At 52.9% G+C, this 25,860-nt stretch overlaps 1 protein-coding gene across 3 annotated transcripts in view; it reads right to left on the bottom strand.

Annotated features, from left to right (window-relative positions):
• Nucleotides 1-25,860, bottom strand: part of ACTN1 (actinin alpha 1) — a 95,037-nt gene that overhangs the window by 40,679 nt on the left and 28,498 nt on the right. For all 3 annotated transcript variants that reach the window (XM_004477315.5, XM_004477316.5, XM_004477317.4), the window contains exon 2: nucleotides 1,763-1,877. In XM_004477315.5, coding sequence (XP_004477372.2) covers nucleotides 1,763-1,877 — 115 coding nt within the window. The remainder of the gene's footprint in view (nucleotides 1-1,762; nucleotides 1,878-25,860) is intronic.

Below are 25,860 nucleotides of genomic sequence, written 5' to 3'. Positions count from 1 at the left end.
TATCTCCTAAGATGCTTGGAGGAAAGGGCAGCACCTCAGTAACTAGATCTCCCCAGCCCCAAGAAAGAGACAAGGCTGCTTTCCAGAAGTGTGCAGATTCCTGCCGGGGGCAGGCCCGGCCCCTCTGCACTGGGGTAATGCAGACAAACCCAGCTCCCCTAATGCAGACAAACCCAGCTCCCACTGTCCTTCTAATAAGGCTGAGCATCGCCTACTGGCAAACCACAGTTGTAAGCACGGGGGACACGGATCTGAGACCGTCCCTACCCCAAGGAGCTCCACGTGGAAGGGGAAAGAAAGTGAGTCAGGAGTGATTATACCACATGGTAAATGCCATAAGAGAGGAATTAGTGGGGCACTGTAGGAAGCCAGAGGGGGGTAGCCAACTCAGATTTGGGGTGGGAAGGTCTGAGAAACCTCCGGAAGGAAACCCTTGATCTGAGTTTTGAAGGATGAAAAAAAAGTAATGCCAGGGTTAAAAAAAAAAATTGGGGCCATGGAGGAGGAGGTAGGGAAGGTCATTCTAGAAGGCATTTAGAGATTGTGCAAAGGTCAGTGAAATGCACATTATCTGGGGAGAATTGCATGCCTCTTGGATTGGCAGGGGTCTGATATCTTTTCAGGAATGGTTAGTTGGGAAACAAAGCAGGTGCCAGCTCTCAAAGGATCCTGCAAACTATGCGCAGGAATTGGACTGCATGCTCAAAGCTCTGGGGAGGCACTACAGGGTTTTCAGCAGGGAATAGCATGACCATATTTGGGTTGTCTTAGAATCACTCTGCCTGCGGTATAGAGAATGGACTGCATTGGGAAGAGAGGAGCTGGGAGGAGGGTCGGAGGCTTTTGTGAGCGCTCACAAAGGCCTGTACCCATGCCGTGGTTGTAGAGGTCAAAAGATTTATAGAAAAAGGAAATAGAATGATCAGAACCTGAATGCCCAGTTGCAAAGTGGAGTGAAGAGGAGCTAAGCTGATTCCCTGAACGGGCATAGGGTATTGGAATAGACACTGGTATTGTTTTTTGAGAACAAGATAAAGGCTTCCGTTTTGGACATTCCAAGTTTGAGTGGAGATTCCCAACAGGATAAGTATTTCAGAAGAGGCTCAAGGAAGAGGTTTGGATTGAAACTAAGTCTGGGATTCGTCAGCCTCAAGGAGGAAGGTAAAATAAAGAGAGTAGCTAAGAGTGCCTGGTGTACACCAAGCCTAGAATCTTGAGGACCACCAGGAAAGTTATCCATAAAGAAACCTGAGAGGTGCATTCAAGTGCAGCTGCCCCTTTCTTGAAGGACATCCAAATCCCTGGCTGTGGGCTGGATAAGGGCCGGAGATCACTTCGATCTAAGTAGGCGATAGTAAGCCAAGGTTGGGAGACGGTTGCCTGTGACTGCGCTCTTGACCATAGACTCCTAGCACTGTGGGGGAGGAGGGACTTCAGAGCCCCAAGCCCATCTTTCAAACCCGTTCCTTTCGCAAACGAGACTGCTGAGGTGGACGGGCAAAGGGACTCATCTAAGGACATCTGGACAGTCGGCAGCAGAGCGAGGAACAAGCCCTCATCTAGTGTGAATTTATCCACGCCATCCCAGTTTCTTTCAAAAGACCCAAAGCTGGCCATGACCAAGGGCTCAGAGCAGAAGCAGAGGTGGCAGGGCAGCATTCTCAAAGTAGCAGAACCCAGCAGGCAGCACTTTCTCCTGGGTCAGTGGTCCACCTGGCAGCACTTTTGCCCTGGGAGTCCCATGGCCAATGATCCACCTCACCTGAGATGACCTCCAGTAGCAGCATGAGCTTCAGGCCATCCCGGAAGTCCTCCTCGATGTTCTCGATCTGCGTACCTGCCTTCCGGAGGTGGGAGTTGCACCATGCCGTGAACGTCTGGGCAAAGGAAAGAAGAGCAAGTGTTCAGCCTCTCCCCAAGCCACAAGGGCACAGGCCCACAACAAGGGGCCTCGATGGGTCCCCAGAACCCCTCTGCCTCATGCTGCCGTTCCAGTTGTTCTGTAGAAGGTACCAGGCAGTCTGGTATTGTCATCCTCATTAGAAGATACAGCTCATGGGTCCTGAGAAGGTGGGAAATCCACTCAGCAGAGTCCAGAAAAGCTCTCAGCACGATTATTCTGCACAGGGCAGGAGCTGAGAAGTAGCCCTACCCAGAGCAAGCAGCACGCATGGGCACCACAGGGATGGCCAAAGGTTAAGATAAACCTTTAAGGTCTCCCCTCTCAGCCTTCTTCTGGCAACATTCCCACCCACATTTAGAGGTGCCTCAATTCCATTCCTAGCAATTTGTCTCTTAGGTTGTAAAACTTAGTTTCAATCTTCAGTTTTACCAGAGTAATTTATTAAGACATTAGCACCTGATGGTCAATTAGTTTATTAAATCACTTGGTAGCTGGCTAAGGGAAAGGATTAATAAATTGGGGGGGGGGGGCAGAGTTCAGAGGCATGGTGAGAGGATAAGGAGAAAGATAAGTACCCCACTGTGTAGGTGTGTATATTTGTGGTGGGGTAGGGGGACAACCTAACCTGCAAAAGCATGAGGAAGAATTCCCAAGAGTGAATCTAAAGGAGGCTACATGCCGAGGGCACCAATTTTGTAACTCTCCAGTTTGTGGGGAGAGAGAACAGCAAAACTGAAGCTGGTTCTATAATGAGATCTCAATCAGGTAAGCCACCAACCAAGCTGTTCTGTGTCAACAGCACCATCTGGTGGCCCAAACAAGGAACTGGGTGACAACAAATATGAGAAGTGTAGACTTCAATTTCCCTCTCCAACTGTCACATTCTATGAGAATCAGAGAGAAGAGCTCATTTACTTCAGCTCTAAACTATGCTTGGGTAACCCCAGATTGTTCTGCACTAAACGGCATCATCAACTACACGGGGCTCAAGAACTGACATTCAGTTCTCCCAGAGGCAGGGGCAGTCCACTCTCCTCTACCTACCCTGCAGTGTATTATATCATACTAGCAGCGGCCGCCCTAGAAACACCCCTTCTCCTAGGAAAGGTCACCAGAAGCATGGCCCCTCAGTTACCTTCCCTGGGGAACTCCAAATGAAGTGGGCAGGGGGAGGGAGGAACAGAACACCAGGGACTATCAGGGGTCAGGAAATGGCTGCGTAGGTTTACAACAAGGGTTGAAGGGCCTGTGACCAAGAAGGGGGGCAGAGAGATGGGGAGACATCAGTCCACACAAGTGGGGAGTTGGAGACACTTGTGACACTTCCCCCCAACTTTGGGCTTCATCTTTCAATCATTCTCACTAGGAACTTACCCACACAGGACACCTCTCTCTCCCTGCAAACACCTCCGTTCTGTATGTAGTCAGCTCCCATGACAAAGAGAACAGAGCTGTGTATGTGTTATCCCAAAGCTTTGGGAAGACAGGCACGCAGAGTGGAGGTGGGAAGGCTGTATATATTGCTTCCTCAGTCTGGAATGTTCTATCTTGCTTGACTCACTCAGTTACCTTTCAATATTGGACCAAAACATCACTTCCTCCAGGAAGGCTTCCTAACTAGTCACTTGCCATGTCTGAGTTGAATGCATGAAACCTACAGCACCCTGCCCGTAATCCATCATTGCCCATCTCCCACTGCATAGTGATCACCAGGCCAGTTGTAAGCTCCATCATCACACCCCTCTTTTCCCTCATCCCCTCTTTACCTGAGAGCTCCTGAAGGTAGGAATTTCATGTTCACCTTTATATCCCTAGAGTCCCATGCACAGAATCAGGGATAATAGCAGTGAACAGAATAGCAACAATTCCTACTCTTCTGCAATGGACTTTTTAGTGGTTGTAATACTAACTTTGTGGCTGAGTGACGGTGCAAGTAAGAAAGAGATGCAAAGCTGGGAGGTCCCTGGAAGCTCAAACCACACCTTGTGGGTGCTATCAGGGCAGGGGCACGAAAGGACAAACGGCACTCTTAGGGGCCCTCTGGAAGCAGAAGATGGCTCAGAGGAAATGGGTACTGATCGGGTGGCTCTTCCTCAAGCATTAGCATTGCAAACCTGATACATAGCTTTCATTTGCATTTTATAACATTTTGTTGTTGTTTATAACATGTTGTTGTTGTTGTATAACATTTTGTTGTTGTTGTTAAAAATATTTTTAAGTGACTATAATTTATTTTACTTTTGCATATTTTCTCCCTGAGGTCCTCTGCCCATATTTGCACTTTTGTGCAAGTGTTTTTACACTGTACCTTCCCCTCGGGTCTTTTCCTCATTCACCACCATCTTATATTCCCACAGCACCTTGCTGCCGCCACACCCTCTAGGCCCACGCTCGCCTTCTGCCCAGGGTTTCCCACTCTCTCGAGGGGCACTGGATCAGCCCCAGCAACACAAAGGAACTATTTCGGGGCCAAGGTGGCCAAGATGTCCAGGAGGGGAGCGCAGGCGTCCCCCACAGGTGGAGGGTGTGAACTCTCATTCTGTTTACTGCCCAGTCGTGGAAGGGGGTGGGGGCACGAGAAAGGAGAAGAGGCTGCTTTTGTGAAAAGACGCTGCTTTTGAAAGAGGAAAAGGACTGTTGAAAGCAGCCAGCCTCACTTCCTGGGGAAGCCAGGCTTGAGCGCTGGGAGACAAAAACACACCTGTGTTTGTTCAAGTCTCGCACACAAAGCCCTGGCGCGGAGGCCTCGGGGAACCGAGCTTGTTAAAACCCCCAACCCCCATCTCCGGCCCCCGCAGGGGGCTACAGCCTTGAAGGCTGAAGGGGGGCCCCCGAGCCCCTCCCCAACAGGAGCAGAACATTTGCCCAACAAGCAGCACCTACTGCGAAGCTCCCGCCAAAGCAGGAGCCGGCGGAGTTCACCCAAGCGACTGAGCACGCGCACTTGGGGATGGGCCGGCCCCGGTTCACGTCCCAAATCCGCTCTTACAACTAGCTGTGCCACCTCCAGATTAACCTCCCTGAACTTAGTTTCCTGGACAGTAAAATCGGGATAGCGAGAGGGCGCCATAAAATTCAGGAAGCTTAACTAGGTACCTTTCACAAAGTGCTCAAGGAGGGGAAAAGCCTGGCTCGCTGGACGCATTCCCGGGACTCGTCTGGGAGGGGCCACTGCTGTCCTCCCACCCGGCCGGCTCCTCCCCGCCAGGCCCACCGGCTGCCCTCGGAACCCGCCTGCCCGGGTGCCAGCCCCTCAGAGCTCTGCACTCTGTTTCCCAGGTGACAGCTGCTTTATCTGAAGAACTTTTCTGTGAACCGGGACCGTGTTAATTCGAGAGAGCTCAACATGTGGCGTGGGGGGCGGACAGCAGTGCTTGTGGCAGTGGCCTTGTGGGGCCCCAGGGGGCAGCGCAGAAGCCAGCAGCATGGGTTCTCCGTGCACACCTGGCTGCCACATTCTTGCCCCGGGAACAGGGTAGGCCTGCTCTGGAGGCCTGCACTCCCGTTCTCCCATGTTAGAACAAAAAAAGGGTAGCCACCCCTTAGCAGGGCTCCAGGGGTCCAGCAAGGAGGAGACAAGCAGCAGCCACACTGACGTCCGTGGCTAGAGACCCGCGATCTCTGGCCTGGACGCCCGATGTGGTGTGCTACCCCAGCCAAATAAAGGGCACGCCCGCCCCCCCACCTTTTTTTTTTGCCACAATCCCACCCAGGCCTGGCCCTGTCTGACCTTCTCCGTGCTCCAAAAGCCCCATCCTGGGGTCCTTTGGTCACCCCCTGGGGCCACATTCAGAATCACAGGCTGACAAGGTGATAGGAGATGATGATGTAGAAATGGTCTCAGGAAGGCTGAGAGGTCTCAGGAAAGTACTTGGGGTCAAGGGCCACATTGAGAAGCGCTGCTTGAGCCATATCAGCTTCCCTCATGAACCTCATGAAATTTATTAACAATGTAATGGAGGGGAGCGGATTGAGCCCCCCCCCCCACATGGGGGGGAGTCCCCAGATTCGGTTCACGGTGCCTCCTAAAGAAGACGAGCAAGATGGCAAGCTGACACAACGAGATGATGCAACAAGGGGGAGTTATAACATGCAGACACAGCAAGCAGGGAGCAGAAGTGGCTAAAGCAATTGGGTGCTTCTCTCCCACCTGGGAGGTCCCTGGCTTGGTTCCCAGTGCCTCCTAAAAGATGATGAACAGACAGAGAGCACCATAACAAACAAACACAGAGAGCAGATAGTGAGCACAAACAATGAGGGCGGGGGAGGAAGGAGTGAATGAATGAATGAAAGAATGAATGAAACAAAGTAAGTATCATGGCAATATATTTCCTTTGAAAGTAGGCTGAAAAGCCATAGGTATTGAGAACATGCTCTCCCTGTTCCCCAGATCAGAAGCACTAGGATGTGACTTTAGCTATCCTGGCCTCTTTGAGCATCAGTTTTCACGTCTGTAAAATGGACACAGTGGAATCTACCAGGCAGGACTGTGATGAAGAATAAATAAAATATTAATAATGCTGGATCTACCACCCCATGGGGTTACCAGAGGATTCAGTAAGGTATTCCGTGTAACGCAAGGAATAAAGGGCCTGGAACACAGTGACTGCTCAGTAATCACCTATTACTACTCTTACAGCAATAAAATAATCACAGCTCTGAGTGAGCCGCACGGGCCCTTTGTTCACACCATGGAACCACGCAAATTAGAGTTCTAATTATTATTGTTCATTCTGTTCTGCACATTTCAATGAAGAGTGCCAGCACCAGAAGAGACATTAGCCATAGCCCAGGTCGAACTCTCCCTTTACCACTGTGGGCCAGAGAGGGCAAGCATGTCTCCCCAGGCCACACAGTAGAGTACCCCTGACTCCCAGGCCCACACATTTTCCGGAGGACATAGATCTCAGGGCAGATATGGGCGAGATGCTGGAAGATAGCAGCAGAACCAAGGCTGAGATTCTAAATGGCCAGAAGGGTGGGCAGAATCTCACCCATTCTTGCATAGTCATTTGCATTGTTGCCATTGGAACAGTAGCTCTCTAGGGCTATCCTTTGCTTTTCCATGCACCAGATCAATGTGGGTACAGAGAAAGAGTTGCAAGTGTCCAAGTGTGCATGTGAGCTGATAAGCAGCTAACTGGATCACAGCTTCAATGTCGGGGCAGGGGGCGAGTCACAGCCTCAACGTCAGGGCAGGGGGTGAGGACCGGATGACAGCAGCTCCCCCTCTGCTCCACGTGGAACATGTGGCCAGACCTCCAATAAAGAGGAGCCAGAAATCTGTGACATCCCCTAGTTTCCCCCCACTGCCCTGAGATGGCACCCTCTTTTGTCTGCTCATTGCCTGCTCGCAGTATCTGCTGTCTCTGCTCATTGCATCTGCTTGTCTTTTTTTAGGAGGCCCCAGGAACCAAACTGGGGACCTCCAATATGGGAGGCGGGTGCCCAACCACTTGAGCCACATCTGTTCCCTGATTATTGTATTTGCTCATTTGTCAGCTCATTGCATTCGCTCGTCGTCTTTAGGAGGCACCGACAACCGAACCTGGGACCTCCCGTGTGGCAGGCAGGTGCCCAACTGTTTGAGCCATATCAGCTCCCCATCCTCTAGTTTTTACATGCTGGTACAGTTTAAAAAATAAAATAAGCCATCCTACAGTTTCCCCCCAAAAGTTGTAGGCAGGTTAAATCTGAATTAGGACTCACAGGGTCCTTGGTTCCATCATGAGAAACATGAAATGTCTCTAAGTCTCCTAATAAAAAAAGTCCCACACACAATTCCATATGGCATGTTTAAAACATGTCCTCAGCAGATGCCTTTGTCTACCACGGTCAACACAGCAGACCACTGGCCAACGTCGCCATCTGGGAATCTGGTAGCAAAAGCCAAGGGGGATTCCTGTGAGGAGCAATGGAGGACACTTCCTTCATTTGGGCTTGATCAACAACCAACACGTGTCACAAGGGACCACAGTTAGACATGCCCGTGCCTTGTAAAACAGAGGCACCAGTTTTCCTTTATTACATCAGCAGAAATGGTTTCTGATAATTCCCATTGTTATAATGGGTGCAATGACGAAGCATGCAACACACCACTATGGACGGGGAGATCTGGAAAGCAACTTGCAAGGGTAAACTCATTCCTACCGTGCAAACTAAAATGGGCATTAACTCTTAGCCCAATATTGGGACGCCGTTCTGAGTAAATAACACTAAATAAAGAAAAAGCTGTGAGCCTGAAGACATTCTTGCCAGCATTGCAAGTGAAAAATGAGAAAGCCCAAAATTATATTAATAAGGTCTTAGTTAAGTAAATCACGCTTTGTCCTTTTAACGGAATATGACACAGCCAAAATGAGAGGCTCTGAAACTATATATTACTGTGGGAAAATGCTTATATATATTAACTAAAAAAGACACAGAATTTTATGTGTTGCAGGTTTACAATTATGTAAGTAATCACACAAACAGAAGAGGGGGAAAGACATCAAAATGCAAATAGTGCTTGTGCTCCTATAACTGAAGCATGGATTTTTTTCTCCCTTACTTGCCAAGCTGTGAATGTGGCTGGTTTTTAATGAACACTAGCCCTTCCTCCCGCCTTTGTTTTCCTTTTTGATGTTGACTCGCCTCACTGCACAAGTCCAGGCCATCCACTCTTGGCTGACCTCACCAGAGAAACCTCTGTTGACAAAGGTGCTTTTTCTACTGGTTGTGCAGCAAGGTAGACAAAATTGCCCCCACCCGCAGCAAAATGAGGTGACTGTGTGCTGGTGGGGCACAGGTGTCGCCTCACCAGCCACCAGGCCAGGCCCTCACGTGCCAACCACACCCCGCCCAGCACAGCCTCCTGTTCCCCTGGGAGGGGCTACTCTGGGGGAGTTACTGTCCCGGGCCAGGGGCCAGGAAGCCGGGGCCCTGCCCTGGCTCGGCCAGGCATGCATGCAACTTCAGATAAGTCACCTCAGCCTCCTCCAGCTCTGAGCCCCAAACAAATCCCCCACACCTCGCAGGCTGGAGCCTGGCAACTTTTCCCGTCATAATGCACCTAATACAATCAGAGCGCCCAGTGACAATCTTCTGTTCCTGCGGTGGGTTTATTCTAATTGGGGGCTCTGCTCCTTGTCAAAGAAGGCTAATCAATTCCCAGCGGATGTACCAGGGTTTCATTCTCGATACTGTCGGCTCCATTCTTTTTTTTTTTTTTTTTTGGCTCCATTCTTCACCACAGCCAAAGGCAGAAGCAACCCAGTGTCTATCAACAGATGAATGGACAGATAAATATGGTATATATACACAAAGGAATATTATTCAGCCATGAAAAGGAATGAAGTTTTGATACATGTGACACCATGGATGAACCTTGAAGACATTATGCTAAGCCAGTCACAAAAGGACAAATATTGTATGATTCCACTTATATGAAATATCCAGAATAGGCAAATTTAGAGACAGCAGATTTGAGGTTACCAGGCTGGGAGAAGGGGGGAAGTAGGAGTTAGCGCATAATGGGTACAAGTTCTTGTTTGAAGTGATGAAAAAGTTTTGGTAATGGATGGTGTTACAACATCGTCAATGTAATTAATGCCACTGAATTGTACACTAAAAAAAAATGATGAAAACGAAAAATTTTGTTTTTCATATAGATAATCATAATAAGATATATATTTTTCAAAGACTGCCAGTTCCCACCAGGCCCTTGTTATTAGTTTACTGGACAGTCCATGAAGGCTTTATGGCATTTTTTATTTTAAAATAAAGGATCTCTCTCTTGTATCCTGGGAGCAGTGGCTTCTCCAAGCAGGGGACCTGGGAGGCTCTGGTTAGGGAGAGAAAGGCATTTCTTTTCACTGAATACCCCTTTGTTTCTTTTGAATATTGTACCACGATCAACTTTTTAAAATCTATTTTAAAAAATCAACTATGCAAATGTAAGAAAAGCCTGCCTAGAAGGGCATACATTTGTTACGCCAGATCTCTGGGATGGGACAGAGGAGACTTCTGTGATATGGGGTGGGGGGTGGAGGGTTGGAGCTTGGTATTTACATATCATAGGAAAAACAAAAAACAAAGACATGTTTCCAGAACAAAAAAGAATGAGAAAAAGACAAAAAAAGGGGGGAATCTATCTTATTTATTTAAAAGAATTAAATTAGTAAGAGAACCAAATAGGATATATTGGGAAAAGGCTCTGAGGAATCTCAGAGTGTAAGACCGTATCAGTGTAAGAGGCGATAAAGTCCTACGCAGGGACCAGGACTTGAATTTGAACCGGCAATCGCGTACAGCATCCATACCAAGAGTTAGACGGCAAACTGCTAACGGTGGGGAAGGATGAGGGGCCCCAGCAAACCCTCCAACAAGCTTCCAAGCCTGTTCACGGCAGGGCAGGGCTCCCTAGGTGTGCACAAAGCCAGTTTCTCACCGGGTGGTCTCTTTCCTGAAGAGTAAGCAACCAGGAGTAGGTCTAGGCTCATCAAGTTTAAAACAAACCCACCAGCCCCCAAAGCCCTCAGCCCTCTGGGGGAGCACCTGGCGCCAAGAGCCTGCTGCCCTGCCACTGTTGGCTGCTGTGCAGGAGCCTCAACCAGGGAACCGGAGAGGGCTGGGCAAACACGTGCACAGGGCTGAGCTCCCTGCAGCATCCGCTGCCGCTGGGGCGGGGGAGCTCACTGCACAACAGCCAGGGATTGTTCTCTCTCCCCCCGCCGCCCTTGAAGCCATCTGACCCCAGGAGGCGGCCAGTGGATGGGGTGTGGGCGCTGGGTGGTTTGACTAAGCAAAGACCTGCCCAGAAGTTATCTCCGATGCCCAGTCTTCTGGTGAGGTAAACAGGAGTATCTGGTTAACTTATCAGGAGCCGGCTGCCAGCCTTGCAAAGTAAGCTGCCAGCTGGTTCTCTCACAGATGAAAAGCAGAGGCCTCGGAACAACTCCACCCAGATCGACTTTCTTTCCACCCACCAAGGAGGGGTTTCTGAAAAAGGTGAGAACCGCCTGGCGGTTTCCTCTGCGCTAAGGCTGGCCCCGCGTGACCCGTGAATCCTGGGGGTCCTGGAGACGCAGGACCAGGCTGCTGGGGGAGGGGAAGCGGACAGACCCAACCTTCAGTCCCAATCTACACCCTTCATCTGCCCTCAGCCTCCGGATCCTCATCCGTAAAACCCAGATAACAAAACCTACAATGGAACTAGACAGGAACGAATCCGATCATGTGGATCAAAAGATTCGGTTCGGTGCTGTGTCCACAGCAGATGCTTAATGCATGTTCATCCAACCAGCCTATGCCACTCACTGGCTGTGACCTTAATTACCTTGTCAAAGCCTCAACGGCCTCATCTGCCAAATGGAGATAAATAAAATCACTGCTTTGCAAGGTTGTGGTCAAGCTCCAGATAATGGAAGCAAAACAGCAAGGGAGAGGCCCAGGACACAGCAGGAGCCCAATAAACTTCACCATCATAAAGCTCATTTCCTATCCCCTTATCACTTGATCAAAGTTAATCATTCACAGAGCTCTAACAAGTCAGAAAGAAAGAGGTTCTGCTATTTATTTATTTTGCCACTGACTAGGAAACCCGGAAACCAGCCTTCTGGTCAGGTGAGGAGCCTGGGGGTAGGATACCGCATTTCCTGGTTTGTGCAAGTGGTGGCCGTGGAAGGCGCAGCACCGCACACTCCAAGGACGCCAAGGTGGTGGGCCTTTTGACCTAAGGAAGGTCCCTGGTTGGAGAGGGGCCCAGGGCTACCAGGAGGCGCCTCGGAAGGCAACCTGGGCAGCTCAGGGGCCTTCCAGCACCGTGTGGGTGGAAACTGTGGGCTCCTAAAGGATTCAGAGTGATGGGAAGCGGACTTGGCCCAGTGGTTAGGGCCACATGGGAGGTCCACGGTTCAAACCCCAGGCCTCCTTGACCCGTGTGCAGCTGGCCTATGCGCAGTGCTGATGCGCACAAGGAGTGCCCTGCCACGCAGGGGTGTCCCCCCGTGTAGGGGAGCCCCATGCACAAGGAGTGCGCCCCGTAAGGAGAGCCGCCTAGCACGAAAGAGAGTGCAGCCTGCCCAGGAATGGCGCCACACACACGGAGAGCTGACACAACAAGATGATGCAACAAAAAGAAACAGATTCCCATGCCACTGACAACAACAGAAGCAGACAAAGAAGACGACGCAGCAAATAGATACAGAGAGCAGACAATGGGGGGGGGCAAGAGGAGAGAAATTTAAAAAAAAAGAATTCAGAGCTGTTCTAAAAGTCATTTTCTAAAAGTCATCATCCCCAGGAGGAAACAAGGTCTGTCCCCTCAGGTCCTGGCCAACGGGAGTCAACTACCACCCACCACCACTTCCGATCAGCCCCCTACCCCAGACACAGTCTCTCTCTCCCCAAGGGACCAAAGAGACCCCAGCAATATCCAGTGATCCTGGAGCTCTGTCAGTGTAATCCTGGACCAGGTACTGGCCTCACTGAGCCTCAGTTTCCTCAGCAATAAAATGGAGACAAAAATGAGTCCCAGAGAACAAACATGGCTTTTGGGAAGCGGATGTGGCTCAAGTGATAAGGCCTCCGCCTACCATGTGGGAGGACCCAGGTTCAATCCCTGGGACCTCCTGGTAAAAAAAAGAAGAGAAAAAAAAGAAGAGAAGGCACGCCTGTGCAGTGAGCCAATGCCCACACGATGAGCCAGTGCCCGTGCAAGTTGAGTCACGCAGCAAGACGACGACACGACAAAAAGAGAGACAATGGGGAGAGCCAAAGTGAAGCACAGCAGAGACCAGGAACTGAGGTGGCAAAATTGACAGGGAACCTCTCTCTACATCAGAGGTCCCCAGGATCGAATCCCTCCAAATCCTGGAGGAGAAAGATGAGAAGGGAAGACAGAAAAGAGAAATAGATACGGAAGATCACACAGCGAATGGACACAGACAGCAAAAACAGCAGGGTGGGGGCAGGGGAGGGGAAAAATAAAAAATCTTAATTAAAAAAAAAAATGAGTATCTCATAGGGCTGTCATGAGGGAAAGCTATGTGAGCTAATGGAAAGGACTTAGCTCAGCGCTGGACAGACTAGCTGCTCACTAAATGTTCAAAGCTGGCAATGTTCCTGGACCCCCTAAGCTTTCTCTTGAGGTAAAAAGGCCCACTGGCAGGAACCCAACCTGGAAGGCAGCCGCTGACCCTTGCCCTCTTTGGGGACTGGTGGGATTAACTGATGTACTTCAGCTGCTGAGGGCGGTCCACAAGCAGGCTGAGATGATGGTTTGGGGCAGGGGGTACTCTGGTCTCTGGGTGAATGCAGTACCTAAGCCAGGCCTGAACCCCGAGCTGCCAGTGCAGGTGGCTTTGTTGACGCCTCTCAGGGGGGTGGCTACTCTGAAGGACAGGCTCACTCCCCAGGGCATTTGCCTAAACATCAAAGGCCAGTCCTCCAGGGGCTCGGGAAGGCCAGGGTGAGAAGAGCCATTCTCCTGAGGTCCTGCCTGTGACTCCTCCCCCACATCTGGACTCCAAGTCTGGCCCTGCAGGTCTGACAGCACACAGGAGAGGCCCACACATTCCTTCTCCAAAGAAGGAAAAAGCACCCAAAAGTGAGATCATTTGGCTTTTCTGGCACAGATGTCTAGAGCTATGGGTCACTCAATTCCAGGGAGAGCTTCCCCAGATGACAGGGATCTGGCCCGGCCAGATACTCCTAACATATGGGGCCCTGTGGTCTGGCAGAGTCGAGCTCCTAACTTGACTCCTCTGCGTAGTTGAGGCACGATGCTTGACAAGTCACTTTGCAGCTCGAGGCCTCAAAGGCCTCATCTGTGAAATGGGCGTGAGCGAGCCTTCCCCTGCTGGGGCTGAGGAAAGAACTGCATGGTGTGTACAGGGCCCCAGCACTGGACTCTGGACTTGACTCAAAGTGGAGGCTTGAAGAATAAAATAAAATAAAACAACCAGATTGCTCCCTTCCCCTCCACAAGGTCGTTTTCCGACAGTGCTCTGCTGGCTGGGAACGGAGCCTGCCCAGAAGCCAAGGCCCCCCACAGATGCTCCTCTCCAGAGTTCCTACCAATCCGTGAGAAAGGAGCAGATACTGCTAGGACAGAGATGGTTCCCAGGTCTCCTCTCTGTGCCCCCCACATTATCTCCAGACGAGCACTTCTGTTCTGGCCTCTCCCACAGTCCGCCCCTGGCCACCCAGCCCTTTCTGTGGCATCCCCTTCCGCCCAGCGCCTGGGCACCAGCCTGCAGCCTGAGGCGGCTGAGGCATCAGCTATCAACTGCTTTCAGGGACTTGGGGAGGGGGAGGTCGAAGCCCCAGGCACCTATTTGTAATGGGCTTGAAGCCACCTGGCTGCCCCAGAGACAGAAGCAGAGAAGCAGGGGCAGGAAAAAAAAAACCAGGAAGAAGAAAGAATGGCAGAACAGCTCGGTGCAGTGGTTCTTGGACTTGCAGCATTCGGAATCACCAGGCGGGTTTGTTAAAACAGACTGCCGGGTCCCACCACCAGAATTTCTAATTCGACGGGCTTGGAGTAGGCAGAGAAACAGCCTTTCTAATGATCATGCAGGTACCACGCCCTGAGGCCCACCGGCTAGGTTAGGTGGACGGGACGGGTGTGGACGATCAGGGTTCGATCTGGGTCTGCAATTGAGACCTGAGTTAGATCTTGACCTTTCTGAGCCTCGGTTTCCTCATGGTAAAACAGGGATAATATCTTTCACACTGGGTTGATAAGGGGTTTCAATGAGCTAATATATGCAAAAAGCCTCACACATAATAATTAATAATAACGATAGTGTCTAGAGTTCATTATTAAAGTGCAAGAAAGAAGAGAGAAAGGGGAAAGAAAGAATGGCTCATGGAAAGGAGTGAGACAGAGGAACGACTCCAGGGCCCCTGGAATTTGTCCATGTGTCCTAAATGGGGACCCGGTAGCATCGAAGGGGTCTGGGGGTGGCCGTGGTGCCCAGCTTGTTCCCGAGTCCCCGCCAGCACGCTCCAGCACGCGCTGCGCCCCAGCTCTCCCCAGTCCCAGATGCCCTGACGCCATCAAGACGACCTCAGGACTAGTCCGGCCAAAAGTCCAACCCAATGCCACGACGGCCGTCGCTCCTTCCGGAGGGGCACCGCCCAGCAGCCCAGGACCTCACACCAAATGCAAGTGAGGCATGGCGCCCCCAAGGGAAAGCACAACACTCCAGGGAACCCAGAGCCCTCCGGCTGCCGGAGACACTCCGGCAGGGCGTGGGAGCCTGAGACCAGAGCGCAGCCACTGTGGAAGCACCGCAGGCGAAGGTGGGAGGGGAGCAGGAAATTTCCTAAGGGGACCAAGGCATCAACAGGCTGGGTCTGTAAAGTGCCATACGCAGGGGCCTTTTTGCAGAGGATCATGGAGATTATCAACTATGACAGTCATTATCCCATGCCCAAGGGGAAGTTTCTAGTTTCCAGGAGACCTAAGTGGAGGACGGGAAAGAGAGGCTTGACATTGCCAAGAGCTCTTCCTCAGGTGCAAACTATAAAACCACCATATATCCCCTAACACCTAATAGACTGGCAAACAATTAGAAAGCTAATGATGCCCCATGGTGGCAGGGTTCAGAGATCCAGGGGTCCTCGTGCTCGGCTGGGGGAAGGGTGGACCGCATAGCTGCTCGGGGAGCCACCCAGCTCTGTACCAGAAACTCAGCGTGCACCGACCCTCCACCAGCAGCTCCCCTTCCAGAGAAACTGTCAAGCGAGGGAATACTGGGATGTGCAGGAGACTGATCATCGTCCCACTACTGGTGTTGGGAGTGAGGGGTGGGGTGGGGCGACCTGGGTGTCTGTCCCAGGAAGGGTACAGGGTAAAACGCGGTGATGTACAGCGGCCTTGTGAGGACCGGTGGTGACAGTGGGCTGTGACCCGAGGGGCCTCATTAACTCAAGCCCCTTCACTGAAGGTCCAGAAAAATGAAAGTTTCTTCTTCTAAAAAAAAAAAACAGCAAAAAAACACAGCACACAGGCCAGGACATTAAAAAGCAGCACAGAACTCCAAAAACCCTTTAGGGAGCTGCAGGCAGCCTGCGGGCCACGGAAAGCCACACCCAGGCCCAGGACGACGTGGCCCCAGACCACGCCTGTCCTCCGGCCTGACCACCAGCCTGGACAGAAGTCTGGGGCGCGGCCAGCCCAGCATGACAGGCTACTGGCCCCGGGGTGGGGGGGGTAGGGGCGGCCAACACCCGGCGCGGCCAGCCCAGCTAGGGACAGGGCGGCAGAGGGACCAGCAGGCTGGGGAACAGGAATGCGTCTGTGGAAACTTCCACATCTCCGGAAGGGTGGGAAGAGGTGCAGCTGCAGGGAAGTCTGGCAGCGGTCCTCTACCACTGCTGGGAAGGCCAGGGGGCCTCGGGCGGAGCAGGACGTGGGACTTGTGTTTGCGGGTGAGGACGGGCATCACCATCCTCCAAGATCAAAAGGATCCATGGGGCTCCTGACCTTGGAACCCGTGCAGCAGGGGGAACGGACTGAGGAGAGCAGGGGCACCGCGAGAGGGGCTTGCTGCCCCCACGGCCTCGCCACACCTCATTCGAGAGGAAAGTGTAAGTGTTACGCCCCTGGTTTAAAGATGGGGACAGTGACACCAACGTGGACCTCTCAGAGCCCCCAGGGGAGGGGAGGGGAGCGGGAACGGACCCCCTGGAGTTGCTCGGGTGTGGGCTATGACCATTACCACTTGGAGTGCTCACGACGGGGCAGTGCCCACACCATCTCAGCAAGCCCACGCCACAGATAAGGAGACTGAGGGTCAGAGCACGGAGCAACCTTTCCACAGTCACACGGCTGGGAGGAGGCAGAACTGAGATTCGAACGGGGGTCTCGACCTAGGACCTGAACGCCTGGGCCCTCTCCACTGTGCTGGGGCAGAGGCTCCCCTGGGCAGGCCTCTGGCCTCCGCTCAAGTCGGGGGGTACAGTGCGAAGGCAGCCAGGGCCACCCGGCCCAGGGCGTCCAGCCTGCCCCACCTGCCTTCCTGCTTGCACAGCCCCAGGCCCTGCACCATACAGGGACCCGTTCACAGGACCTTGACAGAGCGGGCCAGCGAAAGGGCAGCCCAGGACGGCAGCTCCACGGCCTCCGCGCCGCAGCTCCCAGGACGCCCCAGGAACTCCCTGAGCTGGGAATCTCCTCCAACACTCACATCCAAGGGAGAGGGCCTTGGACCCTCCGGGTTCCAGGAGAGGCAAAGTGGGCCAGGCGGGTTTTTCTTCTACGTCTGGAAAGAGGGTTTGAACGCCTTTCTTTTTTGGCTTTCCAAACACAAAGCCCATTGAGAGAGACCTTGGATAACTAAAGGGGTGGCCAAGTTGCATGCCAGCGTGCGGGCAAATGGCTTGTTTGGGCTTGGACTGGCTCTGCGCCAGCAGCCTCCCTCACAGCAGGCCACTGCAGATTCTCCTGGCTCAGCCCGGGTTCCAGGTTTCCCCAGCCAACGAGCTGGAGCCAGACTCATCCATTTATTCATTCACGCGTTCACTCATTCCTTCAGTAAGCGTTTACCCAACGCTGCCTGCCAGGCACTGGAGTTACCCGATGGGCAAATACAGACCAACCCTGTCCTCATGGAACATTTAGTCTGACAGGGGAGAGGAACGCAAACCAGAGAATCCTACAAATGAGCACATGTTGGTTTAGTGCGCTAAGTACACACAGGAAAAGTCCCCGGGCGGCACGGCCTAAACGGGCCCAGACCTGGCCCGGGGTGTCGGCGCCTGGCGCCTGCCGCCAGGAAGCCGGTGAATCTCTAAGGTCGAGGCGTGTTCATGAGATGAAGGGCTTGTAAAATAGGAAGGGGGACCGTACAAATTATTGTCCAAACCAGGGCACTTGAAAATGGCAGCGGGTGCTATTGAGAGTAACACCAGGGCAGGAGGTACAAATTGGGAGTCACTCTAAGGGCCCTGGGGGCGTCCAGCGAGACGGAACGAGGGCTGTTCAACGACCTGAAAAATGGCCCTTGGGGCTGGTGTAAAGAGGAAAGGGGTGCAAGAGGCTCGAGCTGGACAGACAGACAGGCAAGCAGATGCCCAGGGTGCTTGGGTGGCTTCTCCTAAGAAGAGTGGAAGCCACTGAAGAGGATCTGCGTGACTTCAGTGGAGGTTTGGGGGTGGCGGGAGGCAGGACTGGGGTGTTGGCGAACACCCTTCCGCCTGCATTTTGGAAGGAGACTTGTGATTGCAGCGCGAGGAGCAGATTGGAGGTGGGCGAGCAGGACCACAAGGAGACCAGGCAGGAGACTGCTACCAAGGCCCAGGCAAGAGAAGAACGTCGCTCAGACCAGGGTGTGATGGTGGAGACGGATGTGGGTGGATCAGAGAGATACTGCGGAAGCAGGGGCGGGGCCAGAGGGCACACCCAGGTTTCCCAACCTGCACCCGGGGATGGGTGAGTGGGTAGATGCCACCCTTTGCTAAAACACAGCTCTCCACTCCACATGGTCCTGCCCGCCCAAAAACCTACAGTGGCTCCCCACAGTTCACAAGAGAAGGCCCAAAGAGTATCTAATCTGAAGGTCAGAGCAGAAGGACTTTCAGAGACAGGACAGGGCCACCGTCCCCAGCCCACTGTCCCAAGTGCTCCCCCAGGGCACACTCAATGACTCCTCCGAGCTGCCCCATGAGGAAGGAACTATCAGTAACCCCATTTTACAGATGAAGAAACTGAGGCACGGAGAAGCTCACAAAGTCACCCAAGGTCACAACGAACAGTAGGTGGAGAAGCCAGGATCGCAGCCAGGCTGCAGAGCGCAGGCTCTGAACCACAGGCTCGGCAGGCCAGCGCCGGCAGCCCGGACCACCTCATCCCTCCTCCCTTCTGAGGCGGACACTGCGTACCAGCTGCACCCCTGCAACTGCCCAGAGCAGGGCTCCCCCTACCCCAGCCTGCCGGCCAGAGCCTCCTCACCCCAGCCCTGCAAGTCCCATCCCAGGGTGGAGCCAGGCAGAGGCACCTTTTAAGCTCCCCAGGCTAAAGAGCAGTCGGGGTGGGCCACCCTCTAAAGGATCAATGTCAATGCCCCTCCCAGCCACCCTGAGCCTCTCCGATACCTAGGAGAAAACCAGGTGGAAATGATCGTTAAGAGCCTCTCGAGGATAAACTGGAAAGAGGGAGAGCAGAGAGGGCCTAAAAGGGGTTTTCTCTAATGGCCCAGGCCGACCCTGGGAAGGGGGAAGCAGGCGAGGCGGTGGGCCCCTCCCAGCAGTACCCACTCCTCGCTTCCCGCACACGCTGCCTTCTCCCCACAGGTGAGCGGCAGAGCCAGGCCTGCCTGTTTCTAGAAGGCCTCCCAGACCTTCGCCAACAGCCCTGAGATGGTGGTCCTCCCTATCTCAGGCACTTCCCCAGCTCTGACACTTGCTGACTCCCAGCGGCCCTGGGAAGAAGCCCGAGGCCAGCCACGCCCGTGTGGGCCATGGTTTCCAGCAGTGAAACCTGGGTGGGCGGCCCTGGGGTCAGGGCTCCGGCCCCACCATCCATCCCCACGGCGAGATCCCGCCAGCCCCAGGCAGGAGAAGGGGCCATGGTTCACCCCCACCACTGCAGCCTGTGCTACTCACCTCCTTCCTGTCACTCCACGTCTCCCCATCTCCCACCTTTTCCATGCTGACGTGGAATGTCTGCAGGCACAATGAACACACAGCCCTGGGAGATCTGAGTTCTAATTCTGATTCCACCACAAGCATGCTGAGGGGCCCCAAGTTCCTTAAAGGTTCACCGTCTCACCTGTGAAGTGGGTGTGAAGAGCAAACGATACAGCCCCTGGGAGAGCACTTAAGGACACAGTGTTTCCCAAACTTCCAAATGTTTAAGAATACAGAAGCCGCCCACCCCATGCTCGCCATTCTGGGGTGGGGCCCATGAATCGGTATTTTAACAAGTCTAGAAGACTTCCCAGACCTTCCCCAGCAGCCCTGAGATGGTGGTCCTGCCCAGTCGGCCTGGCCAACAAATTCCAAATTCTATAATCAGGCAAGTTTGGTTAACTTCAGGCTGGAGAAGGGTGCAGGAAGTCTTTATCGCCTTCAGTGCAGAGAAGGGAGAGATGGGCAAGGAAGACTAACGGTTTACTGAAAGTGCGCCTGGGCTCCGTCCACACCTGCCACCACTGAAGGAGCCCAGCAGGTGCAGCAGTCACCCCAGGTGCTTGACATCCATCATCTCGCTTGGTCCCGGCCAACAACCCTGTGAGGTAGGTGGCCTTGTTTTACAGAGGAAGACACTGAGGCTCAGAGTAAAGACCTGCCCAAGGATACAGCTAGTAAGACAGCAGCATCCCTCCGCCCCAGGACTGCTGGGGGCTCTTCCCAATGTCTTGCTGCCTCATGAGAACCACTCTCCTTCAGGGAGCACAGAGTGCAAAACAAAGCTCCCAACAGGCCTCACGCTTCTCTTCACTTCCCTGAGCTCAGTCAGACACAGCCCATGGATGGTCCCAATCATCCCACGCTGCTGGAGACAAAGACTGCTATTTTCTATCCCCAAACATTAGGGAAGTGGGGATCCTGGAGTTTATAATCTTGAAGGGGAGGAAAGGCCCACAGATGACACAACCAAGAGCAAGCCGGGGCAGGAGAGAGTGCTGAGCCTCAGTGTCCAGTGCTAGCCTGCAGGATTCCTGGACGATGTGGCAGGGAAGGGTCTGCGTGTCTGCGATCAGAGAGCATGTCACACCTGGAACGAGCACCTGTTTCTTTTTTTAAAGATTTATTTTTTATTTATTTCTCTCCCCTTCCCTCCCCCCCACAATGTCTGTTCTCTGTGTCCATTCACTGTGTGTTCTTCTGTGACCGCTTCTATTCTTGTCAGTGGCCCGGGAATCTGTGTCTCTCTTTTGCTGCGTCATCTAACTGCATCAGCTCTCCGTGTGTGCAGCACCACTCCTGGGCAGGCTGCACTTTCTTTCGCGCTGGGCGGCTCTCCTTATGGGGCGCATTCCTTGTGCATGGGGCTCCCCTACGCAGGGGACACCCCTGCGCAGCAGGGCACTCCTTGCGCACATCAGCACTGTGCATAGGCCAGCTCCACAGGTCAAGGAGGCCTGGGGTTTGAACTTTGGACCTCCCATGTGGTAGGCGGATGCCCTATCCATTGGGCCAAGTCCAATACCTCACTGAGCACCTATTAATCACAGAGTTCTAGACCAGCCCTTAGCATGCCACAAAAATGAGCAAGAAATGGCCCTGCTTTCAGGGAGCTCCAAACTAGCCACATACTATATACATCACCAGCAAGGGACCTGTCCCCAAGTGGCACCGACAGAACACCCAAGAGGGAACCCTGCGCAGAGCCCTGCAGGGATGTCAGAGGTGCTCCTGGAGGAAGGCTCCCAGTGGAGGGCCACTCTGGCGAGCAAGCAGAGAGGACAGCGAATGGCAGTCAGCAGGAGGGGAGGAGCAGCCTTGGCGGGGCAGGACTTGGTCTAGGAGATGCTGGGCTCTAGTAGCAAGAAACAGATAAGAATTTCTCCAAAGGAAATTAGAAGTTTTGCATTAGTCTCTGTAGCTTACCGGCCAAAAATCTATCTAAAGCCAACCCTCTGGGGGAGTCTCTAGAAGAGAAAACAGCCTGGGGCAGGAAGAATTGGGAGGCAGGGAAGAGGACATGGGGGAGAGTGGGGACAGCAAGCTCCTCCCCAGGATACTGAAAGCAAGTCTGCTGGGGGAGGAGGGAACGGGGAGGGAGGGGGGGGAGGGGGGGAGGGCAGGCATCTGCCTTCCTGTGGACTCAGCAGCCCAGACATCCCCAGAGCTGTGCCACTCACTGCCAGCTCCTGCCACGGCGGCCTCTCTTCCATCTCTCAGTCTGTCCATGGGGACCGGCTGGCCAGTCTGCCTACATCGGAGATAGCTACTGTGGCAGGGCCGGCCAGGGCCCCAGCCCAGGGGGAGAGGGGCATGTCTGGGGCCCTCTGCCCAGCTGTCAGCCCTGCCTCAGGGCTCTTAAAATGCCTGAGAGACACAACCAGTAAACACATCAAACATAAACTACTTTTTATATAAAGAAGTAAAAATGTAAAGTTTTGTATAGGGCTTGGAAAAGTTAAGTGTGACCTATGAGGAGTTAGTTGGACTGGGGTGGGCAGTAAGTGACTTCTTAGACTTTCTATACTGTTTTGGTTTTTTGGTTTTTGTTTTTTGCTATTAGCATGTCTTACCTTTCTAATAAGAAACAGAAATGAACAGAAATGGAAGACTGTAAACCAAAAACGTTTTGAAACATGATTCCCGAGAGTGTTGCAGAACTCCCCATTAGAAGGAGGCAGAGCTACCATCTGGCCAAGAGACGGGGCGCCTCGCCTTGCCGCCGGCCCTGCGGAGAAAGACACCCCAAAACAAAGAAGGCAGGCTCGGGTGGGGAGCCCGAGCCCTCCGCCTCCGGGGACAACCAGCTTCTGCAGAAGGGAAGCCGTCTCCCAAGGCCCGCAGTGACTGATGGGCCCCTCCCTGGCCCTGACTCCAGAGTGACTGGCTTTGGTTTCCCAGGAAGTGAGCCAGCTTGCCCTCTTTTTCCCTTTCTAGGAAGGCACAAGGGGCTGACTTGGCCCAATCCCCACAGGCCCAGCCTTGTTACCCAGACAGCTCTGGTGAGATCACCCCACCACCCTCCACGGCAGGGGAAGAGGAAGCAGAGAGGTGGGAAGAGAGGGGGAACAGTTTGTCCTGCTGAAGGAAACGCAGGATGTGGGTGCCCGAAGGACAAGATGCGTCTTCCCTCTTTCAACCCTCAATTCCTGTCATATATGCACGGGCAGGAAAGCATGAAAGCACGAAAGCTCCGGAACCCAGCAGCCTTGGATGCTGGCCCTGATGTTCTCATCATCTGCTGTATAGCCTTGCCTCAGTTTCCTCATCTGTAACTTAAAGGGATGGAATATTTGATACCTATGGCACCTTCCAGCAAAACTCTATAGACTTTCTAAGAGTTGGGTGACGTGCTGAGACAGAGCAGGGACTGGAGAAGATGGGACGTGGTCTCAGAAGGAGAGCCTTGCAAACGGAGACACACATCCCCCTCTTCCCCCTACCCACGCTGGCCTAGAACCAGTGGTCTAACTGGAACGCCAGCCTCCCCCCGCCCTAGTATCCTGTCATCTCATACTTTCTCAGCTCTTCCTCTAGGCCAGGTGCCATGCTAGTGCTGGGAAACCGCAGTGGACAAGCTGGGCCGGAGGTGCTCAGCCCAGTGCACTCTCCTGCTGCCCCCTCTGAGGCAGGGCACGGAGGAGCAACAGCGCCCGCAAGGCAGGAGGAAACACCAGGAGGCGTCATGGAAAGAGCAGCGAACCAGACTGGAGCCTCAGGAGAGTCCGATTTGAATCCCAAGCCTGTCGCTGATTTGTTGTCTGTCCTTGGATGAGCATCTTCAGCCCCCAGGGCTCAGTTTCCCCATCTGTCAGGAGGTGACCGGATTCCAGCTCTGATAGTCTAGGCATCGCTGAAGTTCACGCCCTCAGTCCCCAAGGGGTGCCAAGTCTTCCACGGCACCTTCCTGCAGCAACACTGACCTAGCTGGGACCCTGCAGACTCCAGACAAATGGAGCTGACAGACGGCCAACTCCGGGGAGTTCCAAGGCCCAAGGGAGAGTGCTTTGGCCTGGCAAAGCCCAGCTGCTGGTGGCTGTCTGAAGGCAAACATTCCGCTTTAACTTCAGGGCTAAAAACGGATGTTGCGGTTTTCTGAGAGTTGGAACCTTTTAGCTTGGGACAGGGTCAGAGGACAACAAGGAAACAGTGAGCATTGTCTCTGTGCCACACTGCCCAGTGTGTCCCTCCTGCCTCGGTCTCGGCCGGATTTTAACCATAAACACAGCCCTTTTCTACAAGGAAGGGCTTAACACAAACCAGATGCAGTAGGGACGCCCCCACCCCCCTCCTCAGCCCTAAAATTAAACGTTCAGTGTCTCCTCTGCCAAAATTCTCTTGAAAGCCGAGCCTTAAAGAGCCAGAGCCTCCGGTTCTCACCCTCACACGCTCTCAATCACATCCCAGTTTAAACAGAATGTCAAAAGTCCCCCAAATGGAAAGTGTGGACAGGGCGGCCCCCCAGGAGCACCCGGCACCAATGCAGGGCAGCGGTAGATTGGAAAGGAGAGGTCACTGAAGGAGAGGCTGGTCGCCACCAGGGCTGCCACCAGCCCCAAAGCGCCACCTCCTGAGAAGGGGCATCTTCATCTCGGGGTCTGCCCTGGGAATGGAGGTGGGGCTTCCACAGCCCCCATAGGGAGCTGGCCTCTGTGCCAAGCCGTCTCTGGAGGATGCTGGAGATTTCTGGACTTCAGCTTCCTGTCTCTAGAAAACGGGGTGAATAACAGACATCTCATTTAACTTGGACCTTACTCAAAGTGGTGACACACTGAACAGAAGCCATCCTATACAAGTGGACTGGGCTGGCCCCAGGCACTCATCGGCTTGCCCAACCCAGGTGCTGTGGGCTGAGTCATGTGTCCCCGATCCCCACTCCGAAAGATAGGAAATTCTAAGCCCTGTGACCAAGGACTCGTGAATGTGTCCTTATTTGGAAATAGGGTCATTGAAGATGGTCATAAATGTACCGTGAGGTCATACTGGAGTAGGTGGGCCCTTAGAATAGACCAAGGAGAGAGCGTCACATGACCTGGGAAGCAAAGCTTGAAGCACAGTAGCTGCAAACCAAGGAACACCAAGGACTGTCAGCAAACACCAAGCTAAGAGAGGCCAGGAAAGATTCCCCCCTACAGGTCTCAGAGGGAGCACGGCTGCTGGCACAGCCTTGATTTCAGGTGTCCAGCCTCCAGAGCCGCGAGACAACGCTTTTCTGTTGACCCACTCTGTAGTACTTTTTGCAGTAACCTTAGGAAACAAAAACACCAGGTATATCATATGTGCCCAGCAAAGGGACACAATCTCTGCCCTTAAGTTCAAGAGGCCATGTCTTATTCCACCTGTGTGCTCCACAGGGCCTAGCAGTGCACGACATACACAGAAATGTACTCAGAATGGATGATTCCTTGTCCCCGAGCTGCTGTTACTCAAGAAAAGGGGCAAGTGATAGCAGAAAACGTTTGAAAAGGGATAGAGCTTCAGTTGGAAATTGTCTTGCTGTAAAATTTAAAACTTAAATATATAAGAGGCATTTAATCTTACAGCCTTACCATACCATACCATAACTATTTTCATTTTTGTATATTATCTTCTTTATTTACACTGGTTTTACAGTTGCAGCCAAATAGAATGTACACACTATATAATGCTCTATGTTCTGAGCCATCTATTGAATATTTTGTTCCTATATAATCTTCCTAATTATTTTAAAGGCTGCAAAAACACTCTGCTACCATCGTGATGGCTTCTTAAAATTCTTCCCCCAATGTTAGCAAGACATGCAAGGTTTTATTCCCGGTTTTGCCCTGATAGATAGCACACAGAAGATATTTTTAAGCATTTCTTTGTCTCAGTTGGATGGTTTCCTTAAGACAATCCTGGGGGTGGAATTACCAAGCCAAAGGGTATGAACGTTTTCATGGCTTTTGCTACACAAAGGAGCCATGATGTTAGCACAATGGCTGCACCAAGTCCAATGCCATTAGAAAGAAGAGTGTCCAGTAGTTCTACTGGAACCTCGTTCCAATCGGAACTTTTTCCTTTTACGTAAGCCTCATCTGCCTGTGGGTAGGAAGGTTTCACCTCCTTGGGGCCCTCCAGGTCTCCAGGTCCCCCCAGGTTAAGCACTCTGGAGATCCCTTCCTTAAAGAGCTCCAAGCCCTGGCTCCTGCAGACCAAGCCTTCCTGGGAGCCCCATCCACATGGCTCCCCTGATGCCCTCCCTACCATACTCAATTCCCTGCCCCCGTGACTGCTGAGCTCCTGACCCCTCCTGCACACCGTGTCACATCTCCCCTGAGAAGCTCCCCCCCAGGAAGAGAAGCAGTTAGGGGGTTTCGTGA

The sequence above is a fragment of the Dasypus novemcinctus genome, chromosome 3, assembly GCF_030445035.2.
Source record: "Dasypus novemcinctus isolate mDasNov1 chromosome 3, mDasNov1.1.hap2, whole genome shotgun sequence".
NCBI classification, from domain to species: Eukaryota; Metazoa; Chordata; class Mammalia; order Cingulata; family Dasypodidae; genus Dasypus; species Dasypus novemcinctus.
Note: the sequence above shows the minus strand (reverse complement) of the source record. Positions and strands in the feature narration are given on the sequence as shown.